This window comes from Vidua chalybeata, chromosome 22 (genome assembly GCF_026979565.1).
Source record: "Vidua chalybeata isolate OUT-0048 chromosome 22, bVidCha1 merged haplotype, whole genome shotgun sequence".
In the NCBI taxonomy this organism is placed as follows: Eukaryota; Metazoa; Chordata; class Aves; order Passeriformes; family Viduidae; genus Vidua; species Vidua chalybeata.
Genome location: NC_071551.1, coordinates 612,800 through 625,108, shown reverse-complemented (window position 1 = coordinate 625,108; position 12,309 = coordinate 612,800). Strand labels below are relative to the sequence as shown.

The 12,309-nt window shown below is 52.9% G+C and overlaps 2 protein-coding genes across 3 annotated transcripts; both read right to left on the bottom strand.

Annotated features, from left to right (window-relative positions):
• Positions 1 to 6,550: 6,550 nt before the first annotated feature.
• C1QB (complement C1q B chain) lies at positions 6,551 to 8,983 on the bottom strand. The gene is made up of 3 exons (XM_053963115.1): positions 8,876 to 8,983; positions 7,572 to 7,731; positions 6,551 to 7,258 (listed from the first exon to the last, which is right to left on the bottom strand). The coding sequence occupies exons 1-3, from the start codon at positions 8,891 to 8,893 to the stop codon at positions 6,690 to 6,692; spliced, it is 747 nt and encodes a 248-aa protein (XP_053819090.1). The 5' UTR covers positions 8,894 to 8,983; the 3' UTR covers positions 6,551 to 6,689.
• A 926-nt stretch (positions 8,984 to 9,909) lies between these two features.
• Positions 9,910 to 12,005, bottom strand: C1QC (complement C1q C chain). Of its 2 annotated transcripts, XM_053963114.1 has the most exons (3): positions 11,904 to 12,005; positions 11,090 to 11,279; positions 9,910 to 10,873 (listed from the first exon to the last, which is right to left on the bottom strand). In XM_053963114.1, the coding sequence occupies exons 2-3, from the start codon at positions 11,268 to 11,270 to the stop codon at positions 10,317 to 10,319; spliced, it is 738 nt and encodes a 245-aa protein (XP_053819089.1). In that variant the 5' UTR covers positions 11,271 to 11,279; positions 11,904 to 12,005; the 3' UTR covers positions 9,910 to 10,316. The 2 variants fall into 2 exon arrangements, with proteins under 2 accessions (XP_053819089.1, XP_053819088.1); XM_053963113.1 differs by lacking the exon at positions 11,904 to 12,005 and having other exon boundaries at positions 11,090 to 11,288.
• Positions 12,006 to 12,309: the final 304 nt, after the last annotated feature.

Below are 12,309 nucleotides of genomic sequence, written 5' to 3'. Positions count from 1 at the left end.
AGACATCCACAGTGGGAGACATAACAAGGGGGGGGTACAATTGGAATGAACATGGGGGCACAACAAATATGTAACTTTTACTGAATTCATTCATAACAATGTGGCTCTGCTCTCTAGGGTTCTCTGAGGTTTTAGTACCTTTTTGGTCACTAGGAGTATTGTCCCTTACATATAGTTTTTGCAGTAGAGGAGCACGGATTAAAATAGCTATTGTGCTGGCCTTGGTGATAGTGGTTTATAGGGCGTTTACAAAGATACTGGAGTCTGTTCAAGATATGTATGGTTTATGGTTTCTTATGGTTTCTTTATGGTTTATGGTTTATGGTCCTACCCTGCGTCCTAGTTCCAGTAGTATGTTTTGGGGGTTTATTAGTAATTGCACCCAGTTTATTAGAGGAGGAACAGGGGATGAGGTTTTCCAGCCTCTCCTTTCCTTCTTCTCCTTTGAATCTGTTATGTCACTTTTTGAGAATGTTCAGTTTTCCCTGAATGTTTCTTGGTAAACATCACTTATACAGTCCGCAGCTTCTCTAGAGTGAGGGCTGAGATGTCCAGAGGAGCTGATGAGACCCCTTACCCAGGTGTGGAAACTCCTGAGTGGTGTGGAGAATGGGAAAATATGGGCCAAATCGTGAAGGAATTTTCTGACCCTTTAGAGTGGGATTTTCCATGTGAACAAATTCAGAACCCAGATGAGGTGGGGAACTACCTGAGAGAGAAGTGCCATGATGACTCTGGGGAGAAAAGAATCATTGCAATAAGCTGGGCCCTGGCCTATGCTTATCACACCCTGCTAGATACTGTAGGGCAGCAGAGAGAGGAAGGGGGGCAGGGAGATAACCCAGCAGCAATCCCAGTCACTCAGGCTGCAGCCAACAGCCCAGCTTCTCAGGTTGTAGCTAAACCAGACAGTAACCCTAAGCCACTGGCAGTCGCTGCGGGAAAGAAGCACACAGGCAAAACCAATCGGCCAGTGACCAACAATGATGATCCAGGGGAAGGACCCTCAAGGCCAATTACTGACACAAAAGCTGGAGTTAAAGCAACTGATACAAGATCAGAAGCCACTATTGAGTCCTATTCTCTGAAGGACCTTTGTGGCCTAAGAAAGGATTACACTCGAAGACCTGATAAATCTATAGTTAGTTGATTAGTCCGTCTTTGGGATGCTGCAGGTGAGGCTACAATTTTGGACGGTAGTGAAGCAAGGCATTTAGGATCCCTGTCACATGATCCGGTTATTGACCAAGGAATGATGAGGGGGGCTGACTCTCAGAGTCTCCGGGCACGGGTCCTGGGAAGTGTAGCACAAAGATATCTGTGTGCAGATGATCTTTATATGCAGCAAACCCAGTGGAAGACTCTAGAACAAGGAATTCAGCGCTTGAGGGAAATGGCAGTGGCAGAGATTGTCTTCTCAGATGATGTAACCACTGTAAATCCAGACTTGGTACCATGTACACCCGTGATGTGGCGGAAACTTGTACGGCTTGGGCCACAAGAATACACTTCTGCTTTAGCAATAATGAAGCGAAATGACAGGGATGAGACCGTGCTTGATATGACCAAGAAGCTCCAAGCATATGCAGATGCTGTGCATGGCCCGACACATGCCAGAATCGCAGTGATGGAAACACGTCTGCAGAAATTAGAAGACAGGATGGAAAAGAACCACAAGAAACTCAGGGAGGAAATCAAAGAGGGTTTTCTCCAAATCTGAGCAATACAGATCAGAGGTTCTGGTACCCAACGCAGACGTTCTCCAGATGAGGAAAGAAGGTACACCTCACGAGCTGAGTTGTGATTTTTCCTGTGTGATTGTGAAGAAAACATGAAGAGATGGGATGGAAAATCTACTGCTGCTCTGGCACAACGGGTGCATGAATTGAAGGAAGGCAAAACTCCGAGAGGAAGTTTCACCAAAAAGGAAGCAGCTCCAGTGGCCCATAACCGAACTTCCATCTATGATGATGATGACGATATTTTCGATCCCCTTGAAGGAACCTCCAAGTCATATGCCCCAGGAAAGAAAGATAACCAGGCTTAGAGGGGCCGTGCCTCTAGCCAGGTAGAGGCTAGGGAAAACCGTGGTTTTTGGACTGTGTGGATTCGTTGGCCTGGCACATCTGAACCACAAGAATATAAAGCTTTGGTTGACACTGGTGCACAGTGCACATCAACCCCATCAAGACATGTGGGGACAGAATCTGTTTCTATCACTGGTGTAACAGGGGGATCACAGGATTTTACTTTGGTGGAAGCTGAGGTGAGCCTGACTGGAAATGAGTGGAAGAAACATTCTATTGTGACTGGCCCAGAGGCCCCATGCATTTTAGGGATAGACTTCCTCCGAAGTGGGTATTTCAAAGACCCAAAGGGACTCAGGTGGGCATTTGGAATAGCTGCTGTAGAGACAGAGAGCATCAAGCAATTGAACAGCTGACCTGGACTATCAGAAAACCCATCTGCAGTAGGACTCCTGAAGGTGGAAGAGCAACGAGTGCCAATTGCCACCTTGACAGTGCACCGCCGGCAGTACCGAACGAATTGGGATGCTGTGATCCCCATCCACAGAATGATCTGTGACCTGGAGAGCCAAGGGGTGGTCAGCAAAACCCACTCACCCTTCAACAGCCCTATTTGGCCTGTGCGTAAATCTGAAGGAGAATGGAGATTGACAGTGGACTACCGTGCATTGAACGAAGTGACTCCACCACTGAGCGCTGCTGTGCCGGACATGCTGGAACTGCAGTACGAGCTGGAGTCCAAGGCAGCAAAGTGGTACGCCACTATTGACATTGCTAAGGCGTTTTTCTCCATTCCTCTGGCAGCAGAGTGCAGGCCTCAGTTTGCTTTCACCTGGAGGGGAGTGCAGTGTACCTGGAACCGACTGCCCCAGGGGTGGAAGCACAGTCCTACCATCTGCCATGGACTGATCCAGGCTGCACTGGAAAAGGGTGAGGCTCCAGAACATCTGCAGTACATTGATGACATCATTGTGTGGGGGAAGACAGCAGCAGAAGTGTTTGAGAAAGGAGAGAAAATCATCCAGATTCTCCTGAAAGCCGGCTTTGCCATCAAGAAGAGCAAAGTCAAGGGACCTGCTCGAGAGATCCAGTTCCTGGGAGTGAAGTGGCAAGATGGATAGTGTCAGATTCCCACCGATGTCATAAACAAGATCACAGCAATGTCTCCTCCAACCAATAAGAAGGAAACACAAGCTTTCCTAGGTGCCATAGGCTTTTGGAGGATGCACATTCCCGAGTATAGCCAGATTGTGAGCCCTCTCTACCTGGTCACCCGTAAGAAGAACGATTTCCACTGGGGCCCTGAACAGCAACAAGCCTTGCCCAGATCAAACAAGAGATCACTCATGCAGTAGCCCTTGGCCCAGTCAGGACAGGACCAGATGTGAAGAACGTGCTCTATTCTGCAGCTGGGAGCCATGGTTTGTCCTGGAGCCTTAGGCAGAAGGTGCCTGGGGAGACTCGAGGCCGACCATTAGGATTTTGGAGTCGAAGCTACAGAGGGTCTGAAGCCAACTACACCCCAACAGAGAAGGAAATTTTAGCAGCCTATGAAGGAGTCCAAGCCGCCTCAGAGGTGATTGGCATTGAAGTACAACTCCTCCTGGCACCCCGATTACCAGTGCTGGGGTGGGTGTTCAGAGGAGAGGTTCCCTCCACCCACCATGCCACCAGTGCTACATGGAGCAAGTGGATTGCTCTTATTACACAGCGCGTCCGGATTGGAAACCTGAATTGCCCTGGGATTTTGGAGATAATTACAAACTGGCGAGAAGGTGAAAACTTTGGTCTTGCTGATGAAGAGGAACAAGAAGTGACCGTGCTGAAGAAGCACCACCATATAACCAACTGCCAGCAGAAGAAACATGCTACGCCCTTTTCACTGATGGCTCTTGCCGTGTTGTGGGAATGAAACGGAAATGGAAAGCAGCTGTATGGAGCCCCACACGGCAGGTTGCTGAAGCTACCGAAGGAGAAGGTGGATCAAGTCAACTTGCTGAACTCAAAGCTGTTCAACTGGCCCTGGACATTGCAGAAAGAGAGAAGTGGCCAAAGCTCTACCTCTATGCTGATTCATGGATGGTAGCCAATGCTCTGTGGGGATGGCTGGAGAGGTGGAAAAAGACTAATTGGCAGCGTAGAGGAAAACCAATTTGGGCTGCTGATGAGTGGAAAGACATTGCTACCAGAGAAGGGAAACTACCTGTGAAAGTTCGCCATGTAGATGCCCATGTCCCCAAGAGCAGAGCCAGTGAGGAGCACCAAAACAATCATCAGGTAGATCAGGCTGCAAAGATAGGGGTGTCAAAGATAGACTTGGATTGGCAACACAAGGGGGAGTTGTTCCTAGCACGATGGGCCCATGATGCCTCAGGCCATCAGGGCAGAGATGCCACCTATAAGTGGGCACGAGCCCGAGGGGTGGATTTAACCATGGACAGCATTTCTCAGGTTATCCATGACTGTGAGACGTGTGCTGCCATCAAGCAGGCCAAGCGGGTGAAGCCCCTATGGTATGGTGGGCAGTGGTCCAAGTACAGGTATGGGGAGGCCTGGCAGACTGACTACATCACACTGCCCCAGACATGCCAAGACAAGCGCTACGTGCTCACAATGGTGGAAGCCACCATGGGATGGTTCGAAACCTACCCTGTGTCTCATGCTACAGCCCGTAACACCATCCTGGGCCTTGAAAAGCGGGTCCTTTGGAGGCATGGTACCCATGAGAGGATTGAGTCAGACAATGGGACTCATTTCAAGAACAACCTTATCAACTCCTGAGCTAGGGAACATGGCATTGAGTGGGTGTACCATATCCCCTACCATGCACCAGCTGCAGGCAAAGTGGAAAGGTACAATGGACTGTTAAAAACCACCTTGAAAGCGTTGGGTGGGGGATCTTTTAAAAACTGGGAGCAGCATCTGGCAAAAGCCACCTGGTTAGTTAACACCTGAGGCTCTACCAATCGAGTGGGCCCTGCCCAATCTGAGCCTTTGCATATAGTAGATGGAGACAAAGTCACAGTGGTACATGACAGAGGTTTGTTAGGGAAGACAGTGTGGATCAATTCTTCCTCGAGTACAGACAAACCCATTCGTGGGATTGTCTTTGCTCGGGGACCAGGTTGCACATGGTGGATAATGCAGAAAGATGGAAGAACACAATGTGTACCTCAGGGAGATTTGATTGTTAGGTGAGAACTATGTGTAAATATCACTGTTTGCTGAATGTTACTACCATTGTCTTTGTATAGCTGTATATTGGATGTGTTTGTAGAGTTAGAATATATATATTAGTTTTAGTAGTAAGCTGACGATATGGGGATAAGGGGTGGAATGTCCTAGGTTGACTGTATGATGCTTTTATCCCCAATCATCTGTTCTGTTTATGCTGAATAATAAGTTTTGCACCTTTAAGACTTGTTCCAGGAGTGAAGGGAGGGAGAAGAAGTGCGGAGTTTGTTTTCAGAAACTGCACTCGCTCCTCCACATTCCTTCTCCCGGACTGTGTTGTCTGCAGATGGACAGACAGCGAGACAGAGCTCTACTTTGCTTTTAGTTAGTTTTAGCTCACTGAGGCAAAGAAGTTCCCTGGACTGTGGCTTTTCCTTTTCTTTGGACCTGCTCAAACCTGCTCTGGACTGAACATCAAGAAGAGCACCGGCAGCTCGCACTTGTGGCCCAGCGGGCCGGGCCTGGGCCGCGGCATTTCCAGCGCCAGAGGGACAGATAAGAGACTGAGTGAGCCGAGCTGCAGCCCCAGTGGCGGGGGGGGGGGGGGGGGGGGGGGGGAATTTTTCTGAGTTTGTCTCTCTTTTAAAGCGGCAAGAAATTTCATTGTTTAATATTCTTTAGGTTTTCTTGTTTAATAAACAGTTTTTTCCACTTTTCTCCAGGGAAGTATTTTTCCCCGAACCGGTTGGGGGAGGGACCAGTTGAATCTGCCTTCTAGAGGAACCCCTTTGGGGATTCTCTCCCAAATTTACCTTGAACCAGGACAGGAGCACAGTTCTGTGCTGGGGTTTGGAGGCTGTAGTGGGGGTGTCCTCCACACCACCCCCAGCATGGCATCCAGTTGTTTGGCCCATGCTGACCTGCTCTGCCTTGTCACAAGCTTTGACAATCTTCTATGGGTATTTCTGTCACCACAACCACCTCAAAAAAAAAGTCTGAGAGAGGTTGGTGTCCTCAGATCCTGCCACTGTCAGGACTCTCCAGCATCTCCGCACCTACCACCAGTACCCAGTGGCCCAAATTTTCGCATTATGTCATTGTCCTGCCCCCTGCTAAAGGCTGAGCTGCCTCCATGTTTTCCTAACCCTGGGCTGGGACCCTTTGGGTGGCTCTGGACGGAGATACTCGGCCTGGTCTGCAGCAAGAACTGCATGACTTGTCTGGCTCTACTCAGCAGTAATGAGATGCTAATGAGCCTGGGCTGCACCCAAGAGGGCGAGAACCAATGCCCTGGTTGTGTGAAAATTATTTGTGAGGAAAAAGGCAAATCCTATCCAGAAAGGGACCAATAGTGTGAAGAGCTGTAATTTATTGTGCAAGAACGGCAGCAGTGTGCTTCAAGCACCAATTTGGGAGCAAAGAGTTTCCTGGGGAGTCCTCAGCTATGCAGGGACTGCAGAGATTGGCCACAGACACAGCTACAGTGGGCTAAGCCTCAGGGAAGATGAGGAAGCCAGAGAAGACGCTGTCAGACCCTTCCAGCCCCACCAAGGAGTTCTTCTCTGTTGGTTCCAGCCAGACAGACTCGTTCATGGCCATCTTGAGGACCACACCACCCGTGGTGACCTGGAAACTGTTCTGCACAAAGTCACAGAAGGTCACCACCCTGTCGCCCCTGCTGGCACCCTGGCCCTTTTTGATGTTGAGGCACAGGTTGCCCCGGGAGGTGACGTGGTAGGTGAAGTAGTAGATGCCGGGCACACGGCAGGTGAAGCGGCCGTAGCGGTTCTCGTAGTGCCCATTCTCGTTGGTGATGATGCGGTCGAAGCGGATGGGCTGCTCCCGGCGGGGGTAGGAGCTGATGCTCCTGGCAGCGGAGAACGCCGACTTGAAGGTGACCTTGTAGTCACCAGGTTCTCCCACAGGGCCAGGCATTCCCCTGTTACCTGGTACACCCACTGGACCTGGGATGCCAATGGGACCAACCTTCCCAGGCGGTCCCGGTAGTCCCGGGACTCCCTTCTCCCCTCTCTCTGCTCCACTCTGGCCAGGGGGTCCTAGGAAAGAGGAGGAAGAGTCATTGTGGTCACAGCCAAGCCCCATTTGTCTGCAGAGAGGGAGCACGAGCAAGGACACCTGTGCTGGGTGTGGGTCAGCGGAGACCCTGCCCAACAGGCAGGTGTGACACACCTTGCTGTCATCCCCCGCCTTCCCCAGGTTCCTTGGGGTGCTCCATCATCCCCACCTGACAAGACCTCAAAGAACTGGTGGAAATGGGTTGCTTTCCCAGGACCCCGTACCTGGCACTGTCTTTCCCTGCTCTTGGCATTCACAAGACAGTGTTTTACCCACTTGCAGCCTCTTCCTTACCTTGTTCACCCTTTGGGCCATTCTCCCCATCCCTGCCATCGCTGCCCGGCTGTCCTGGTAGTCCTGGGATGCCTGGGATGGTGCCGTAGGTCCTGCAGAGCGTGGCGCTGGCAGACTGCCCTCCAGCGAGGCAGATCAGCATGGCCCACATGATCCTCATCTGTGGGAGTATGTAACGGTGTTGGGGGCTTTCCTGGGTGGTGGGAGGGCTGGGGAAGGCACTCTGAGCTGCTCTGAAAGATGGTGACTGCAAGCAAGTCTGGGTAATACCATCAGGGAGGGAAATCCATTCTCCTGCTGGCCCTGGAGCAAAGGACCATAACCCTTGGGCAAGGCAGGGCTTGCAGTCTGTTGTCATTCTTAAATCCCCAGTTTACAAGTGCTTACAGCTTCAGCCACATGAATATTTGGGACAGGTTATCTCAGAGGTCTGATGTCCAACGTGGCTCTGCTGCTGCCTTGCGTGAGAAATTCCCCATCTCATCTGAGGACCATACTTGCAGGGTAAAATCCTTACCCAACCAGAGCAGTTTTGTCATCTGCAAGGGAACAGGCCTTGCCTTCCATCAGCATGTCTAAGGGACAGTGCTAGCCCTTGAAGATGGCAATGAGCCCCCAAACCTCCCTCCTCCATCCCACAGGTTCCCCTTGTGTCCTGTCACACAGCTGCTCAATGCCAGAGGCATTTCTGTATCTAACAAGTCTCACTGGGACAGTTATCTGGGCTTCCATCCCTGGGGCCTTACCTTCTTCCTGCCCTCCCTGCCCAGCTCCTTCCCCCCAGATCCTGGTGTGGGCACATGTGGATAAGCACTGGGCATTTGGGGGCTGTATCTGGACATCACAGCACCCCAGCCACAACTCCCCCACCTCAGGTGGATTTTCCCAGCGCTGAAGCTCTGGTGCCAGCAGGACAAAAGATTGGTGAGATGGATCCTCCAGCTACAGCCATTCTGATTTGGGTGTGGCAGGTCTAAGGACCGATCCACAGGCTCCCAGCCACCCGAAAACAAGAGCTTCTCAGGGCAGGAGAGCACCTCCAGGGCACCTTTCAGTCCCTGATAACCCTTCTGGAACTCTGCCACCCCTACTTTTATGTTTTCCTTCTTCTGGGTGGAGCAGGAGGGGTCAGGATCCCATCAGGGACCTCCACCACCCCCAGCCCAGCACCTCCACCCCCAGTTTCTCTTGTGCCCCAGGCCACAGGGAAGTGCCAGTGATGCAGGTGACTGTCACCCTGCCAGATCTGGGTTCCCCACGTGCTCCTGCCTGCGGGGGAACCTTGGGCTCAGTCTCGCCCTTACCTTGATCTCCTTGTTCATCAGATGGGGAGATGGAGCAGGATACCCCAGTGTCCTGCTCAGAAATGCCCAAGAGGAGAAGCAGAAGTTTGCTGCAAGGGTTATTGTGAAAGGATCTGGGACACATCCCCTTTTTATCTTTAGCTCCTGTCCTTTTTCCGTGGCAGTTTCAGATCCTCCATGAATGCTGTTGTCAGCTGAGCAGGACAAGCCATCTCCAAATAGCACCCTGAGCCTCTCCAGCCATAGCTCTGCCCTGCAGGGTCCCTGGGTCCTGCTCAGGGGTTCTTGCTATGAGGAATACTCTCAGGAGCTCCAGATGAGTTTGAGGTAACCCATCAGAGCTGCAGAAACGTGCATGCAGTCAGCCAGCACCCCTCAGGCTGCTCCTCATGCTTCCAGCTCTGCAGGCCCAGGGGATGTTGCAGGGTCTCAGCACCCATCACCTTGAGTCCATGCCCCTGACTCTTCTGAATATTGTGCATGGGAAGTCATTTTACTGTGGGAAAAGCATTCCCTGCTTTGGCTACTGCCTTGTGGAAGTGAAGTACAGGATGTTCAGAGAGGTGACTGCCTGTTCCACCCTTCAGTGTGTGACACCAGGAGAAATCCCTGCTGGGTTTCGGTGGGCTCTGCAGCCTCCACAGCCATGAGCTTCTTTGGTCTGGCTCAGGAAAGCCAGAGTGCTTCCCTTGCCTCATCCTGGTAGGGACCCCAGGGATGTCCCAGCCATGGTGTTGGGATTTCCTTTGCAGCCTGTGCCCCTGTAAAGCTTTGGAGGGAAGGGGAGTGTCAGAGCCCTTCTTGGATGAGTCTTGGTGCCCTCTGGATTGGGGCTGTGTGGGGACACGGGAACCAACCTGTTCCTGCAGCAGCCAGGGGTCCCACGCCCTGTGCAAAGCTGGATGTGGGTGGGGTGTGGTGGTCTCTGATGGCTTGGAGACATGCTGATGCCACGCAGATGGCCAGATGTCACATGCACATTTGTGCACACCACGGAGAGGTAGGACATGGAGGAAACGGCACACTACACCGGGTGCACTGGGGAAGGTTTTATTGACACTTTCCACAGCCAGGTCATGGCAAAGGGGTTGCTGCAGCCTATGCCAGGCCACCTGGCTGAACCTGAGGCAGCCCAGGTGGGGAGGGGAAAAACACAGAGAGACCTCTGAGGTAATGTGGGGTTAGCAAGGGGGATGCACGTGGCAGTGTCAGCAAGACCAGGAGCTCAGCACCATCACTGGGTGCAGATATACCAGATGTGCCTGTTCCCCCTGTGCAGCAGCTACCAGTGCTCAGCCCCCAGACCGAGGGGGGGTCTGGCTGCTGGGATTGATGCCATCCCTGCGGAGAAACTGGGAGCATCAGGAGGAGCCCAGCAGCGAGCAGTGTGTTCAGGGCAGGTAGAAGGCGTCAGGGTGCTGGGGTGAGCTCTGCTGATTTTCTAGTCTGGGAAGAGCAGGAAGCCTGAGAAGACGCTGTCGGAGTTGGCAATGCCCACCATGCCGTTGTAGTCATTCACTCCCAGCCAGACCTCGTCCGCAGCAGCCAGGTGGAGCAGCGACCCCCCTGAGCTGACCTGCATGGTGTTGGTCTTGTGGTCGCAGAAGCTGGCCATCCTCCTCTGGTTTTTGTGCAGGATGACGCAGAGGTTGGCTGTGTGTGAGCTGTGGAAGACGAAGTAGTAGACCCCGGGGAACCTGCAGGTGAACTTGCCCGTGGTGGTGTTGTAGTCGTGGTTGGTGTTGGTGATGACGTTGTTGAAAACCACAGGGACGTTCTTCAAGGGGTACTGGCTGGTCTGCCTTGTCACTGAGAACGCTGACTGCTGCTTCTGCTTGGAGCTGCCCGGTATTCCCGGGGGGCCAGCATCGCCCACCTCGCCAGGGATTCCCATTGCACCAGGGATCCCAGGGAGGCCAGGCTTGCCTGGAGGGCCAGGGGGTCCTGGTTCCCCTTTCATGCCCTTGGGCCCTAGATGTGTAGAAGAAGCTGGGATACCTGTGGGGTGGTAGGGCATGAAAAGGAGTCAGTGTCAATGGCAGGATGTGGGCAGAGGCTTCTCTAGCCCCTTCCTTTGGGCAGGAGAGTGGTGTTGCCTCTACCACCTGACTACAGAGGATGCTCTCCACATCCTGCAAACCAAGGCAGACCAGCCATTGAGGACTCAGTGCCCCGCTGCAAGAGCCCATGTGGTTTCCCTCCTTGCTCACTCACCTGGTTCCCCTTTGGCTCCCTTCAGCCCATCCCGGCCATCCCTGCCTGGCATACCCGGCATGCCTGGCAGGCCTGGAGCTCCATAGCAGATGTGAGGGTTTTCTACAGTCACAGCAGAGCCCAGATTCAGGAGGAGGAGGGTGAGGACCAGATAGAGCTGTTCCCAGAATCTCTTCTCCATTTTGGTGTTCTGTAGCATAGAAAGTGAAAGAAAGTGCTGGAGTGAGGGGCCACAGCAAGGTGGCTTGCAGGGCATGGAGAAAAGGAGCCTAGATATACCAGGAACACCTGGATGCCATGGGTGTGTCCTCAGTGTCCCTCCTCTACACACTGCAGGACATGGGGAGGTGGATATGTGGAGATGGGCCCCAGGCTCACCTCCCACACCAGGGCAGCGCCTGATGGCACAGCGTGAGCTGGACTTTCAGTCCAGATGGAGCCATGAGGTCTGAGGTACCCATGTCCAGCCCCAAGCCCTCTGAGTCCAGTGTCCCCAAACCCTGGAGATGCACACACTACTGCAGACTGTCATGCTGTGCTGCACTGAAGCTGGAACTCCCTGCACGCAGCTGATCTCCCTCCTCCTCCAGCAGCAGCCTGACTGTCCTGGCTCTGTCCATCAGGATCAATCCTTCCATCAGCTGGTGCATCCTGTCTCCATCACACGTGCGCAGCCATCAGTGCCTCTGCCTCCATCCTCTCCTCCTCCTCTCTCATCCACATCCTCCTCTCATTCTCCCCCTCCCCAGCAGTGTGCCATGCTGCTGGACCCCCAGTCCCACCCTTGAGACAGGGACCCTGCAGCATTTCTTACCTCTGGTGGGGACCAGGGCGTGGGACCCACGCTGCCGATCCTGTGGGTGGGTGGTCACTACCAGCACAGCGTGGTGAGTGTGGCTTCCTGACACCCTCGTGGAGGAAGTCACAGTGTTAGGAAAGGGTAAAGGGCCCTTGCGAACACAGAACCCGAGCCGTTCCCTGCCAAATTTCACATCCTCCTCCCTGATGCTTTCTGCTGAGACAGCACTTTCTTGGCTGTCCAGCGAAACCTGTACTGTTGTACACTGCAACAGGAAGGGCTGGAAGGACAGAGATGGGACACAACTCAAAGAGATGTGGCAGAACCCCCCAAGCCACTGCAGGAAATAGCCCTCCCCAAATTCCCTGCTTTCCCTCTTACTTCCCTTGTTTCTGAGCAGAAGGGGATCTTGGGAGCAGAG